Genomic DNA, 16,523 nt, shown 5'->3' with positions numbered 1-16,523 from the left:
TATAAAACATCCTTACAGCTGATGTATTAAAGCAGAATATAGGTCGCATTGACATTCAGATGTACTTCCGCATTGTGAAAGTAGACGTGGAATCTGTTGGACAATAACTGCATTCATAAACATGTGGTTGCCAGCCAGTGGAATTCTCCGTTCTGCTGTTTAATACCTGTATAGATTTCATTCAGGTGAGGGGGAAGGGGGTTGCCATTTGCCAATATTGTTGGCAAATTAACATTTAAAATGAGCGAATCTGTCTGATCAAGACAAAGGCTTTGCAGGTAGCACTGTAGCCTTGAAGCATCGGGGTCATAACAAATGTTTTTTTTCATACATTGCCACCATATTCCACCGTCTTGCCAGTTTTCCCCAATTTCTTCATTTATATGCACAAATCGCGTATCCCCCCCCACAGCTTTAGGAACACACAGGAAGGTTCACATCAGGCCCTGTGTCCAGTGTATTGGCCCCCTCTTCAGTCGTACAACACCCCACTGCCTATTTTATTGGAAGCCCCCTAAGGTGGACCTAGTATCAGGAAAATGTTTGCTAATAATTTGTACAACAGATTGCAGGTATTAAAAACCCAACACAAAGATCAGTGGTCTCCCCCTAATAGTGATTTGGGGGGTGGGGGGGGGGATGTAAAGGCTTCATTGATTTTTTTTCTAGAGCGCTAGCTACCGTATTTATCGCGGTATAACACGCTCCCGCGTATACCACGCAGCCCTAAAGTTGCCCCCGAAATTCCTGTAAAAAAAAATGTTATATGATTTCATTACTTACAGTTTTGGTGTCTTCCCAGCGTCCATCGTCCGGTCCGGCGTCCGTCTGCGGCCCCGTTGGTGTCCTCCCGGCTTCTCCAGCGTGCGCCTCAAGTCGAGTCCCCGCTTCCCGCACTCAGTTCGAACGCCTCCACCGACATATACCGAGTGCAGTACATTCGGCCAGGCTCGGCGTCGCTCGCGCTCTGTGACGTTTATGCGTGAGCACGAGCGAAGCCGAGCCTGGCCGAATGTACCCGAGTGTACTGCACTCGGTATATGTCGGCGCAGGATTTCAAACTGAGCGAGGGAAGCGGCTATCTGCGTATATCGCGCACCCACGATTTTCCCCTTATTTTAAGGGGAAAATAGTGCGCGATATACGCCGATAAATACAGTGTGTGTGTGTGTGTGTTATATATAGGGCTGAATGAGAGGAATCCATTGAATCCTCCATCCATGCTAAATGGCAATGGTGAAGGAATCTCCTTGGCTATTACATTATGACAGCAGGCACCCGCAGCTTCCTGATTACCCAAACATTGACTCCATATTATAGGACGCCGATCATTTTCCACCCTGCTCGGGTGATTTTTTTATTTTTTTTTTTTTCCATCAACTTCAAGTGGAGCCTACAGGGTCACCCAGCTTAAAATGTGTTGGGTTTAGCAGGAATCGTGTATGGATGCCTAAATGAAGTTCCAGGACATTACCCAGGGTAAGTGTTTCTCCTTTCTGGACTGAGATTCTGCCTGAGACGTTGGTAATGTATATCAGGTGCCTGTGCAGTTCTTGGCTGTGTTCACAAATGTCTGACCAATCCCTCTCTGTAGTCTTGTGAATCTGTACAGTGTGACTATGTACAGTCTCTGTGATCACTGGGGGGGGGGGGGACTTGGAATATGCTTCCTCCTGTCTGTAGCAAACAAATTACTTTTGTAACGGTCTAGTCCAGTGATGGTTTGCCATGATGCTCATGCACTCTGGTTGAGCATCATGGGAAATGTAGTTCCAAAACACCTGGGGTGCCAAGGTTGGCCATCACTGGTCTAGGCAAAGTCACATAAAGTGAAACTAAAGGTTCAAGTATTTTTTATTTATTTTTTAAATAACAAACATGACATACTTACCGCTACTGTGCAGTGCGTTTTTGGCCCCGAGCAGTGTTTTCTGGGGTCCCTCGGCGGCTCTCACGGCTCCTCCCCGCATCAGATAACCCACTAGAAGTGCTCTTCTGGGGGGGTTACCTTGCGGGCTCGCTCCCGAGTCCAGCGGTGTCCATAGCTGCCGCTTGCAGGACTCGGCCCCGCCTCTCGGCGACCACGTCATTGGATTTGATTGACAGCAGCGCAGCCATTGGCTCCCACTGCTATCAATCTATCCAATGAAGAGCTGAGAACCCTGTGCAGAAAGATGGCTCGTCCTCGCCGTGAGACATTCCAGGTAAGTAAAACGGGGGGGGGGGGGGGGGCAGTGACGGACATAGGATACATTAATGTGAAAATACATGAGGGTTTACAACCCCTTTAAAGCAGTAGTAAACTATGATACTTCATCCCTAAAGCCTGGTACACACTGAGGTTTTTTTTTTTTTTTTCATTCAACCCACTGGGTTAAACGGGGGGGGAAATACTGTCCGCTCCGGTCTGAGCACCTGTACTAACTATGCAAAGTTCGTTAGTACAGCGATCTCCCCTGCTGAGCTGTTGTGTTTTGAATCGGGGATGGCCCCCTCACCAGAACACCCTGGTCAGTGCTCACCGCCATTGGCTGAGAGCGTTTGATCGGGAGCCCTATTCTGACAGAGGAGGAGGGAAGTCTCTCCTGAGGGTAAAGATCTGCTGGAGTCTGCCATGGCTGATCTCTCCTAGTTTCCTTGCTGAAATGTTGATGCTCTGGCTTCAATACTTGTTCTAGTCAGCGATTCAGACAGGGTTGCACTATATACAAGTATAGAAAGTTTTCTGACATTTATTTTCAGCGTGCTTGTTCCAGCACTGGGACTGGAACTTACCAGAGTTGAACATGGCCAGGCATCTCTCATTTTCAGCAGCATACCTGCCATGACAGATCCTCATACCTCTCCCAAGACGGTCACTTTTTACTTGGTGCATTGAGGTACCCTTTAGTTGTGCACCCTTGTGAGGCCTGTGTTTGCCCACACTGGGAAGCGCAGGTGTTCCATACATCCCTCAACAGACAGTCCCATTCATTTGGGTTGGGACGCAGCACCTGCACGGACATAACTGCTGCTCCCAATTTGACAGCCGTGCAGGTTTGCGGTGCCAAACGCAGACGGTGTACGTTTTGGGATTGTGAACCCACACGGTTGTTTAAATTGGGAGCAGCAGCTGTGTATGTGCAGCCACTGCATCCCCATTGAAATGAATAGTACTGCCTGCACTGGGATGTAGAGCACCTGTGCATCCCTGTGTAGGGAAAACCTGACTCTCACAAGGGTATACCTGATAATACACCCGTGTGAACTCCCCAGCATCTTATATCCTATGTCCATGCACACATAGGCTGTTATCAGCGTTTTTTTGTCTGGCCTTTTCTGGCTGGAACGGATGGGTTTTAAAGGAGTTTTTCAGCTGTAAAAAGGCTCCAACTCGGATAAAAGCTTATAAACGCTGATGTTAGCATGTGTAAGCCATAAGCTTTTGTGGGAGTATACTTATAAAAGCTATGAGTTGCTATATAAAATCAGTGCAGCTGCCTGCACTTCCCACACTTCCTTGCATATGTGAAAACAATATTTTTACAAATTTAAGTGCAGGGTCACTAAAGGAAATATTTATTTTTTTGCTGAAATGACTGTTTACAGGGTATAAACATAAAAGTTAACTGATTCCTTTTAAAAATGATTACAAATAAATAAAAATCAATCATATAATGTGCCTGCAGGTTAGTTTCACTTTGAAACTGGTTTCATGTTCCTGTGAACTAGAGAGACCCACAGAACAAAAACAAACAAATCCAGGGCAGTGTTTTGTTTTTAAAATTAATCTGATTGGTTCTGTTAAGTTTTAGACACACAGTAATGACAGCTTAGACCTACAGTGAAAAGCTCCCAGTACTGTGGTTATAAGGAAACGGGCAACCAGGAAGTGTGGAGATCACGGCAGAATTACAGCAACTTCAAAGCAAAAACGAACAATAAGGACATGAAACCAGTACTGCATTAAGGTAAAGGAAGCTATTTAGCTAAAAAAAAAAATTCCTTTAGTGACCCTTTAACTAATATATACAAAAGAATATCATTCCAGGGGGAGAAATGGAAGGATGAGGTAAGTGAAGGACTGCCATTTAGGGGGGGAAAAAATTGTACCTTTACAACCCCTTTTTAAGAAGTGCACATATTTTGTCAAAATGTTGTGAGTATACTTTTGCTATATAAAAAAAAAAGCTGCCATACACATTCTACAGCCAATGCTACAGGCATTTTAAAAACGTCCAGTGTGAATGAGGCCTAAAAGTACAATCCATTGTTATTACCCGACTGTGACCTGGCACTCCACTGTACAGCAAAGCTCAGACTGGGAGAGAAAGAAGTACAAGGAGCCATCTGGTTCATGTGCGGATAAAAGTGACATTAGTTCTTCCGTCCCATGTGATTGCTTGTGCTCGGAGGATCTGGGTTTAATCACACTGACTGTTATTCAGCCTGGAAGACTGATGATATCTAGCGGGAGGAAAGAATTGCTGTAGGGGACAGCTCCAGATCTAATGAGTGTATTGCAATAAAAGCTGCTTATTTTATACTTTGTGTATTGTATTGGGCTAATGCAGTATTGTTTGTATTGTGGTGTTTGTGGTTTTTTTTTTTTCTTGTTAAAGATCAACCCCAGAATAAATATTTCTTCCTCTACTCTGTTATGTAAAAGTGGAGAGGCGCCCAGAAGATTAAAGCCGTAGAGATGGCTTATCGTGTGATTGGACAGACGATGGCATGAGCTTTTAGTGTAATGAGTTGTTTTAGAAATGTCTTTCTCTGATTATAAAAATCCTGCAAACATATTGGCTTGCCTATTAAATGAAGCTCCATTCTTACAACCCTTGACTGCTAGTCGTGCTTGTCTGCCCTGATCATCCATGTTGGGTGGGAGGTGGCGGAATTAAAGGGGTTGTGAAGACGGAAGGTTTTTATTCTTAAAGCGGGGGTTCACCCCCAAAAAAAATTTTAACATTACATTCAAGCGAGTTATGATAATGACATTAGGCTTTTTTTAAATCCTTGCCCGGCTTCCGGGTATAATCTGCGGCACTGGGCGTTTCTAATTGACGTGCTTCCGACCGGCGCATACAGCGCATTACGAGTTGCCGAAGGAAGCCGGACTGCGAGTCGGCTCTATACGGCGCCTGCGCACCGACGTTCGGCTTCTTTCGGCAACTCGTGACGTGCTGTATGCGCCGGTCGGAAGCACGTCAATCAATTGGGAACGCCCAGTCCCACAGATTATACCCGGAAGCCGCGATGAACATTTTTATATATATATATAAAAAACGGTATGTACGGCAAGGATTTGAAAAAAAACTGCCTAATGTCATTATAACTCGCCTGAATGTACTGTTAAAAAATTTTTTTTTGGGGTGAAGCCCCGCTTTAATGCATTCCATGCATCAAGATAAAGCCTTTTGTGTGTAGCAGCTTCCCCAGCACCCCCCTAATACTTACCTGAGCCCCATCTCTGTCCAGTGATGTCCACAAAATCCCTTGAGCGTTCGGGACTCTCCCTCCTGATTGACTGAGACACAGCAGCGGCGCCATTGGCTCCTGTGGCGATTTCGGCGCTCCGAGGGGCGGGGCCGAGTGATATAGTGAGCGGCTGTGGCAGCTCGCTGTATCACGGGAGCGCGCCTGCAAGGACTTATCACCATGCAAGCTCTCTCGCATGAATGTGATGAGTTCTTGCGGGGAGGACCAGAGACAGCTGCCGAGGGACCCCAGAAGACGTGGATCGGGGCCACTCTGTGCAAAACGAGCTGCACAGGTAGGCAAGTATAACATGTTGTTTTAAAGAACATTTTTTTTTTCCTCTTAGTAACCCTTTAAAGACCAGCTATCGGTGTTATACGTCAGTGCTTTGACGCTAAATACCGTTATGTCGGTAGCTAGCTGCCAAAACCCCCAATGTTTAAAAAAACAACGGGCAGCTGGCTTTCAGATAAGTGGTCTCAGCGGTGGATTCCAAAAAAGTGTATTTTATTTCCCTCCCAAAAATTGTGCTTTTAAGACCGCTGCGCAAATACAGTTTGCGACAAGCCCTCACATTTTCCAAGTGAAAAATGGGCTTGCTAGCGGGGGGAGGGGTGAGCACCGCCAGCATGCGGGGTTGATCGGCAGCCATTCTCCCAGCGATCGCCCCGGGTGGGGAAGCATGGAGGAAGAGGAGAGCAGCGGGATCACAGAGCAGGGAAGCCCGCTGTTACAGCTTGCATTACAATTGTCTCCGCTCTGCTCAAAACAGCCCCGCCTCCTCCTGACCTGCGCCTGTTATAGACAGAACGCTGGTCCAATGCTGGGATGTGTTCTATCTCGGGCATGGGGTCAGGAGGAGGCGGGAATGTGTCGAGAGGAGACAATTGTAAGCTGTAACGCCATGCTATCCTGCTCTGTGATCCTAGGGCTCTCCTCTTCTACCAGTCATGCATTCCTCTGCCCAGGCACCGTGGCTGCAATGGTGGGCACAGGTGAGGCTGCATTGATGGACACAGGTGAGGCTGCACTGATGATTATTTTTGTAACTTAATTCTGCATAAAACATTTAACAACTTTAAGGCCTCATTTCCACTGGCGTTTTTACAGCCACGTTTCTGAGCGTTTTTTACAGCTTAAAAACGCCTGTCCATGTTATTCTATGGCTTCATTCCCACATAGGCGTTTTTGAGCTGCAAGTGGCATAGACGTTCTGAAGCTCCAGAGTAGAGCTGTAAAAACGCCAGACGTTAAACGCTCAAAAACGCGCAGAAACGCTCAAAAACGCGACCGCGGCATTTTTAAAGCTGCAGCTCACAAAAAAATTTTTTTTTTTTTTTTTTTTTCTTTACAAAATAAACATGGACAGGCGTTTTTAAGCTGTAAAAAAGCCTAACAACAGTGGCTGTAAAAACGCCAGTGGAAATCAAGCCTAAGTGTCATTTCACGAGATAATTTATGGGGGCAGGGGTTGTGAGGGGCAACTGGTGACGGGTAACCCTGGCTACTAGCTCAGGACTTTACATTTTAATCCCTGGTATATGCTATTATTTTTATTTATTTCATGAAAGTGGAGTTACCCTTTAAAATCTGCCTTGAAGCCCCTCCTGTGCTTTTTAGCTTTTTTATTTTTATTCCTTTTAAATAGCAATAATTTTCCCTGTGCTTTGCAGATTACAAGACCGTGTATATCTGCCTTTTGCAAGCAACCTAATGTCCCTCCACAGTTGTAGACGCATGCTCGGTCCATTTGGGAGAGAACATAAAAATTCCATTAGATGAGGTCTCTAGTGACAACTGAATCTTGTGCTTCAGCAATGCAAAGCAAGAGTGCTAACCGCATGGAATGTTAAAGGAGTGTCCGTGTTGGAAGTGTTGCCTTCTGTAAAATGGTCTCCAACATCTGACTTACCTTCTGACTATATACAGTGGATGGAAGCGGACGATTTGTAGCCAAACTCATTTTCTAGAACCTCTTTCCTTTCTGAAAGATCAAAATCTGTTGGAAGGATGTGGAACTTTCTAATGCTGTTCGGAGAGCTATCGCTTTCTGGCCAGTGGTGGTCACTTAAGGCTCCATGCGCATTGGACGCTAAAATGATGTTCTAAAAACGCCAGTAGCTTTGCAGGGAGTCTTTCAACGATTTTTAACGTGTGTTTTTTTTTTTTTTTTTTTTTTTGTGGGGTGGTCTCTTTTTTCTCTTTTTTTTTTTTTTTTCATTGGATCAAAAACGCTGGTGTTTTTGAGCATTTAATGGCATTTTTTAAGGTAAAAAAAACGTCACTTTGAATTCGATTTTTCGGGCGTTCAGAAAAAAACCCATAAACTCTACTGCTCATTAAAGCTGAAAAACGTCCATGTACACATAGGCTAACATAGAGTGGAGTTTATGGGCTTTTGGGCCTCATGCACACTGGACGTTTTTTTTTGGACCTCCGCTTAACCCACTCCTCTCCCCCTTACATGCCACATTTGGCATGTAATTTTTTTGGGGGGGGAGTGGGGGCTTCAGGAGAAGGGGACTTCCTGTCCTCCTTCCGCCAAGGGGCTGGAAAGGCGATTAGCTTAATCGCCCTTTCACAGCCCCGCACTGCCGCTCGCGCATGCGCAGTGGGTGCCTGGCCGTGAAGCCGAAAGCTGTCACTGCTGGGTGCCCACACTAAGAATGAAGACGCCGGCCGGCGTTGGGGGGCGAGGAGCGGAGCCCCGGCCGGCGCGTCGCTGGAGCCGTGGAGCAGGTAAGTGTCAGTTTATTAAAAGCCAGCAGCTACACTTTTTGTAGCTGCTGACTTTTAATAAACTTAAAAAAAAGTGGAAAACCCTTTTAAACTCTCCATGTTATCCTATGTGTCCATGCACACATATAGGCTGTTATCAGCAGTTTTGGGCAGTGAAGTTTGAGCAGTAAAAAAAAAAATGAGTGGGTTCGGAGAGACGTTTTTACGCTATAACGTAGATAAACGCAGATAATTGCTCAAATTTCACTCTCCAGTGTTTTTTAAAGTTTTTGATCCGTTGGGGGGAGAAAAAATCTTGGGGAAAAAAACGCTACACGACAACGTGTAAAAACGATAATGAACGCTAAAAATGTTATTGGAAAAAGGTTGAAAAACTCACTGCAAAGCTATTGGCATTTTTATAACGTTATATTAACATCCAAACGCCCAAACTCCAATAAACCGTTTAACAGCTCCAGTGTGCATGGAGCCTTATGGCCCTGTACACACGATTCGAATATTGGACGAAAACGATCATCTGAGGAAGAATTGTACGTTTGTGTGTGTGTGTGTGTGTGTGTGTGTGTGTGTGTGTACACTTTCGAGAGCCGATCACGACAGTTCATCTGCTATTATTAGATCGGACAAGCACGAAAATTTTCCTCGTAAGATTTTTGTTTAGTCAGTATAGTTGCAATACAAATACAACACATGACTTCACTTCCGATTTTTATTTTTTATTTATTTTTTGTATGAGAATTTTCGTGACTTTAATAACTTTACTTGCGACTATTAAGCGAAAAGTTGTACGATATTCGGATTGTGTTTACGAGGCATAAAGCCGCTTTCCTATATGACGCACATCTTCATCTCTTAGTGAATTTCCTGACGTCAGATATGAGAATGGAGAGGATTCAAATTCACATTTATTATATTGCAGCTTACCAATTCGTAGATGTATTGGCTGCATTTGTTTTCTTAGGTTTTTTTTTGTTTTTTTTTCACCTGGTGATCTGGCCAGTAAGACTGTTTGTTTGTTTTGTTTGTCAACAGAACTGGTTGTCTTGCAGATACAGCAGTTAGAGATTTGAGACTAAGAGCCGGTTCACACTTCCGCGGCACGACTTCAGAGGCGACCTGCAAAACAACTTCTGTATAGAAGTCAATGCAGGTCGCCCCGAGCCGCCCCCAAAGTCGTGCAAGAACCTTTTTCTAAGTCTGAGCAACTTGCGTCGCTCCTATTAGAACGCTTCCATTGCATTGAATGGGACGCGACTCGTCATGCGGCTGAGTCGCCCCAGTGTGAACCAGCTCTTACCACTGACGGGTGTTTACAATGATCGACTTTTATGTTGAAGCTTTATCCCGAAAGGAACAAACCTGTTGCTATAACTGCTTAAAGAATAAGTTCACCTTTCATAACATGTTATGAATGCACCGGCCCCCTCATCTCCCTGATCTCTTGCTGTGCCAGCAAGCTGGGGATCTTTTTCAACTGCTAGCTGTCAATTTGTTTTTATTTTTTTTTTAAGTGGCCGCGTCACTCATTCACAGCACTCTGTGAATGGGAAAATTACAAGATCCCAGCCTTTGTGGCTGTCGGCTTGTAGTTTTCAATAAACTACCAAGGTGCTGTAAGCGTTGTGGTCGTTCGTTTATTCTTCCTGTCAGCATGTATCGGCTTCCTTTGTACGAGGTACGAGCAAGCCCACACACTGACAGGTCTGCAGGAGACCTGCATGGCATCAATGATCTGCTGATCGCTGGTGCAATGCTTTACAGGCTCCTGCAGCAAGAAGAAATGCACGTTTTTTTTTTACCTGCAACAAAAGTGTGCATTTATTTATTTTTCTGAAAAGGGGAATTTATCCTTTAAAAAAAATTTGAGCTGGAGTTTGGCTTCCAATTTTTTAGTGTATCTAAATCTGCTAGTGCATCTAACATGCCCCCCCGTAGTTTTGCAACAGCGGACCTCCAGCTGTTGCAAAACTACAAGTCCCATCATGCCTCTAAGTCTGGGTGTCATGCATGTGGCTGTCAGTCTTGCTATGCCTCATGGGAATTGTAGTAATGCAACAGCTGGAGGTCTGGTAATTGCATATCCCTGCTCTAGGGCCTTGTTTGGCGGTGCCAATTAACTTTTCTGGCAAACATTTTTTTTTTTTTACATGCGAACATCCCTCACCTGCTATCACAGTGGGGGATCATAGGGGCGCAGGCAGGTGCTCTTTGGTAACATGTTTCACCCTAAATACGGATGTAACCTGTTACGAAGGGTGAACGTATTGGCTGTCCATACAATATACTTTTTGAACAGTTGTCTGCATAAATATTAATACAAATTGTTACCGTATTTGTCGGCATATAAGACGACCCCCTAATATTCTGCTGAAAATGGTGGTTTTGTGGTCTACTCACCGTATTAGACGACCCCCTTGTGCGGTAGTAATGCCTTTTAAAACAAAGAGGCCGCCGACGGGTGCTTTGTAAGGCTGTATGTAGTCTGTATATGCACCGCTCAGCCAATCCCGATGCACTGTGTTGATGACAGAGCATGCTAAGCCTGCTCGGATTGGCAGAGGTTATTACTCCTATCTGAGCGGGCCTTGCATGCTCTGTCATCAACAGAGTGCATCGGGATTGGCTGAGCGGCGCAGAATACAGATCACATACAGCCTTACAGAGCACCCGGCGGGCTGATATCGAGCAGCTGCTTCACCCGCCGTATAAGACGACCCCCGGTTTTTGGCTGTGTAATTCCGGTGTAAAAGGTCTTCACCGGAAAATACAGTAGTTCTAAAAATTCTCAGTACATTCAATGGCTTGACAAAGGTAGTTTGAAAATATGTCTAAATTTCAATTCCCGTATATACTCGAGTATAGGCCGACCTGAATATAAGCTGAGGCACCTAAATTTTACCACAAAAAAATGGGGGAAAACGTATCGACTCGACTATAAGCCTAGGGTGTCCATGTGTATGCCTCACTGTGCCCATGACTAGACTGACGTTTAACATAGGAGTCTACGGAAGGGATGCCCGGCTTTGAAATATCGTTGCTCCCCAGCCGTTCCCCCGAACAACAAATTTTTCATTGCACATTTGTAGAGGAAGAGGGGGGCTACATGTGTGCCAAGTTTGGGAACCTTCGGCCGGCTGGTACCAGGTCCCCAAAGTCCGGGAGTTCGGGCGCAAAAAGGTGACTCGAGTATAAGCCGAGGGGGCATTTTCAGCACACAAAAAATGTGCTGAAAAACTCAGCTTATACTCGAGTATGAGGTACTTTTTTAAAGGGTTTGTAAAGGAATTTTTTTTTTTTTTTAATCTTAGCTTTCTTTTCCTTAATGCAGTGCTGTTTTCATGTCCTCATTGTTCATTTTTGCTTTGATGTTGCTGTAATTCTTCTCTGATCTCCACACTTCCTGGTTGTCTGTTTCCTGATAACCACAGTACTGGGAGCTTTCTCTCAAGGAGGTGTGATTACTGTGTGTCTAAAACCCCTCAGCACCAATCAGTTTCGTTTTCCAAACCATCACTGCCCTGTATTGGCTCTGTGGCTCTGTACAGCAGAGATGCAGGAAACAACATGCAAAAACGAAACTAGAAACTGCAGGTACATTATATGATTGATTTTTATCTATTTTTTATCATTTTTAAAAGAAATCCGTTAACTATTATGTCTATATACCCTGTAAACGGTAATTCCAGCATACATTTTTTTTTTTATTATTTACAACTCCTTTAACATTCGATTTTTGAATATATGTAATTTTCTTAACATAAAACCATATACACTGTTAGTTTATTATTTCATCAATTTGACCCCACGAATGGTTTAAAAAAAAAAAAAGCATACAAAAGGTGATCAGAGGTTTCTTTGGAAAGAAGTAGCTGTGATAATGACTATTTTGGGAATGTCCTGCCCATTGAAAAACACGTTGGAAGCGCCGCAACCCGGCCACTAGCAGGGGTTATAAGTGCCTCGCTAGTGGCTGAAGAGCGGCGGTTTAGCTTGAACGCTCGGGTGGCCCCAGTGGGAAAGTAGCCTTAATTAACCTGATGGATCACATTCTAAAAAGGTTCCCTTTCATCAATTTTGAACCTCGTTCTACAGTATACTTGTTTTATTTTTTTATTTATTTTTTTAGACAGCAACAGGTCCTCTGCAAAGCCTGTGTACAATCTGCAACGATCAGAACGACTCAGTATTTTTCACATGACCATATCTTCATTTCACCACTGAAGGGTTTCCTGTACCTTTTTCTCTCTGCGTTGTGTGTGGAAAATTGCTGCTTTCTTTTGTCTTCGACTGACTTAAAAAGAAAAAAGCTTTTACTGTATGAAGAGCTGCAAGTGTCGGTTAATAATTTATACAGGGCTGTGCTTGTGTGGGAGCTCTTGATATGAGGCTGAATGTGATGTGTGTGTGAAGCAAGATAACATGGAGCTTCCATCTCCCAAGATGTCTGAGCAGATGTGTTGCTGAATCTCCATGTTTGAGATGATCGTTATCTGTCGGCATAACCTGGCCGGAGTGGCTTTGTGTGTCCAAAAAAGGTGCACAGAATGGAAATTTTGGTAGCGAAACTGAAAATGACAGTTATTAAAAAAAAAAAAAAAAAAAATTTAAATATCCACTTTTTTTTTTTTTTGTACTATATTTGACTTTTTAATATCATGAATTAAAATTTGTTGGCCATTATAGCAAAAATGCTATGTACCGTATTTATTGGCGCACGCACTTTTTCTTCCTGAAAATGGGGGGGGGGGGAAATCACGGGTGCGTGTTGTACGCTGATAGCGTACCTCGGAGAAGGAGGGGGTCTAGCGCCGCTGGAATCACCAAGCTGTCATGTCCTGTTTACTTGGCTCTGACATCACACACACACGTCCCACCTCTGCCACTGACATTAGACCAGTGTTCTGTCAATCACAATAGCTGGTCTAATGGCGGAGGCAGGACTGTGAATGTGACTGCCGACGGAGAGCCGAGTACTGTAAACAGAAGATGACAGCCCGGTGATTTCGGCGGCGCTCGTCCCCCTCCTGATTTTCTGCACTGCATGAGATGGTAAGGCTGCAGATAGGCATCAGGCTGCATTAGATGGGGGCAGATCAGGCTGCAGATAGGCACAGAGGCTGCCGATGGGCATCAGGCTGCATTGAGGCTGCCGATGGGCATCAGGCTGCATTGATTGGCACTGACCATTATTTTGCTTCAAAGTGGTTTATTTGAAAAAAAACTAATTTTTTCCTGAAATTTTCCTCTTAAATTGGGATGCGTGTTATATGCCGGCGCGTGTTATACGCTGATAAATACGGTATGTCTTCACACTGGTCCATTGCGCTTTGCGCTGTGATGTTAGTTCTGCTTGCCAAATTTTAAGTTGGTTAAAAAAACACACCTCCTTGTTGAAATGCATTGAGAAAGCAACAACCCATCAGTGTTAACATTTTTGATGGCCTATGGAAAAACGCAAAAAAAGTACAGAAAATTGTGTTGGAATCGCACGCGTTTCTTGCGACGCTATTGGCATCTTTCTCTATTGGCAAAGTGCCAAAAAACACAATTTTTGCCTGATATGTTTCGGCCACGTCTCTAGTGCCCACTTCTTGTTTGTTCCTTTCGCATCTAAATGGGACAGACTTGGTCCAGGGACAGTGTCCTCAATCCGGGGACTGTCCCCAGAAGCTGGGGATGTCCGGTCACCCTAATCTATGGCCTCCCCCTTACTTTACTGACTTTAGATTTTCCATAGATACAAAGGACTAAAAAATTCCATGCTGAATGTTGTTTTTCCCATTAGTAAAGAGAAGTATCGCATATAATGTATATTAATTATTTTTCGAGCCGTAGGTGATGACTGGGTTTGGTAGGCCAGGTTTTCAGGTAGCTTCTTTACTAATGATTTTGTTATTACAGACCTGACTAGCAGGATCTCAAGTTTCACAAACATGAATGACCTTCACCCAGTTCTGAAGGTACAGAACTAGAAAGCTCAGTAGTAGGTATGTGTTGGTGGATCTCCAAATTTATAGAAATTGGGGATTAACAAACTAAAGCTGGCCATAGACAGCGCAATTTCTTCTTTCCTGCAATCATGGCAACCGCTGGCAATAATCTTATTAAAGGCCTACATTCTGATTGTACCAAGTTGATCGATCACTCAACTCGGGTGCAACCAGCCTGCCATACATGGTTTTATTTGCGGCCTGTTCCTGCTGAACCAGCTGAGATTGGAACCATCTGTTGCCACCTTTCAATTTTAAAGGCATTGTCTCTCAACCAGGGTATCCCCAAGTGGCCCAATAGAGCGTTAGAAGGATGGGACTGCCACAACGCTTCATTTAGTCCAGTAAGAATCGTTTTCTTTTGAAAAAAAAAAAAAACTATTCGAGAAACCAACACATTTCAGGCACTCGGAACACCCCCTTCATCAAGGCTGGTGTGTTGGCTGTAAATGTAGGTTTGTACTGTACAACATTTGCACATGAGATCTGGGTATCCAACTGACGGCACAAGAAGTTGTAGTTGGTCTCATGCCATCCCTAACTGTTTGCAGGGGGGAAAAAATGCTCAAAAGCTGCTGCATTTTTTTTTTAAGCTAGTGTGTATGAAACCTTGGTCTATTGTTTTTCAGAAGCACAAGCTCTCCAGAAGAATGTGTCGACAGGGATGAGACAAACTGTTGAACACTGACAGGGGTGTTTACATTTTATGTAAACCTTTATTCCAAAAAGTAAAAAAAAAAAATTGCTGTCACTGGCCCAGATTCAAAGAGCAATTGCGCCTGCGTAACCATAGTTACGCAGCGCAATTGCTTACTTGCCCCGGCGTAACGACTTCTCCTGATTCAGAGAGCTTGTTACACCGACTGCAGCCTAAGATATGCGTGGCATAAGGCTCTTATGCCCTCATATCTTAGGCTGCATTCTTGCGCAGGCCGCTATGTGGCGTTCCGGTAGTGGTCAGCGTATAGTATGCAAATTGCATACTAACGCCGATTCACTACCCTACGCGAGCCCTGCGTACGCAGTTTACGTCATTTGCGTACGCGTTTTTTTTTTGCGTAAGGCTGCCCCTTCTATAGCAGGGGCAGCCAATGCTAAAGTATACCCGTCCCCGCGAAATTTGAAATTTGCAGGAGGGCAGGGCAAAAACGGTGCCCTGCGCCTACGTAAAAAATGCGCAAATGTTACTGAATCTACCCCATTGCTTATAAAATATTAGGGAGAAAAAATGCACTGGACTGCATCAAAAATGCGCGTTCAGAAAAGCATCTGAAACGCATCCAGACTGCAGTTCTATGGTGTAAATTGGCCCTGAACGTGTGCCTTCTGGTGCGTTTGATACCTTTTTACCATGTTCCAGTACAGTCCAGTGCAGAAAAAAAATGCAGCATGTTCTAATTTTTTTACTGGAACGCACTTGAACTGACCACACTGAACTATGCCATTTAAAACCATGCAACTTATTGTCCATGTGTGTTTGATGGAGAAACTGGACTGCATGTGGTTTGAACTGGCCCTTCAGCCTGGGTTCACGCTATTGTGAACACAGACCTTACATGCGATTTGCAACACATTGCTGTGCCGATCACATGCGATGTCTGTGCAATGTGAATTTAGCCATACAGTTGTATGGCTGAACTCGCATTGGATTTGCAAAAAAAACAGCAGGAACCTTTTTTTCCCGCACTGGAATCTGATCTTCTTCACAGTTCGCACTGCGATTCAATCTGGGGGTGTCCATTAACTTTGTATTGACGCCCGCAGCAGTTCGCAGAAGGCAGGGTCGACTGACTGCCTGCGAGGGAGATGCGATGCAGGAACCGGCACTGGAATCGCACTGGTTCCCGCATTGCAATAGTGAGAACTGGGGCTAAAAGTTATCATCCTGTCTTATCTTCCTAATATGTAACAAATAAGAATGTAGCTAAGCCTGCATACATGTACAAATGTGCCTGAAGGAAGACTTGTGGCATTCAGTCAGATTTTACCCTTTTTATGATGGCAGTATAAGCAAAATTTGATTTTCTATGTTCAACATATGGTTCTTTTAAATATTTTTGTATTTCAGAGCAAGGCAATGTCTAATGCATTTTTTTTCTTTTTTTTTTTTTAGTGAAAGAGTTTCTAGCCAAAGCCAAAGAAGACTTTTTACGAAAATGGGAAAGTCCGCCCCAGGTGAGCATTTCTGATTTTGCATGAATTTTAGATGCTTAGAGCCAATGATGGCAACAATATAAAGTCACAACTTTCCATCCACTTTACCATTAAAAATAATAAAAAACATTGCCCAGTCCTCACAACTCGCTGAGCTCTCCAGAATTCTCTTGGCTTGAA

The 16,523-nt window shown here is 44.2% G+C and overlaps 1 protein-coding gene across 3 annotated transcripts in view; it reads left to right on the top strand.

Annotated features, from left to right (window-relative positions):
• PRKACB (protein kinase cAMP-activated catalytic subunit beta) overlaps window positions 1–16,523 on the top strand; it is a 123,882-nt gene that overhangs the window by 63,362 nt on the left and 43,997 nt on the right. For all 3 annotated transcript variants that reach the window (XM_040360590.1, XM_040360593.1, XM_040360591.1), the window contains exon 2: window positions 16,303–16,364. In XM_040360590.1, coding sequence (XP_040216524.1) covers window positions 16,303–16,364 — 62 coding nt within the window. The remainder of the gene's footprint in view (window positions 1–16,302; window positions 16,365–16,523) is intronic.

This window comes from Rana temporaria, chromosome 7 (genome assembly GCF_905171775.1).
Source record: "Rana temporaria chromosome 7, aRanTem1.1, whole genome shotgun sequence".
Classification (NCBI taxonomy): Eukaryota; Metazoa; Chordata; class Amphibia; order Anura; family Ranidae; genus Rana; species Rana temporaria.
The sequence above is the reverse complement of the archived record's forward strand: the minus strand, read 5'-3'. Positions and strand labels throughout refer to the sequence as shown.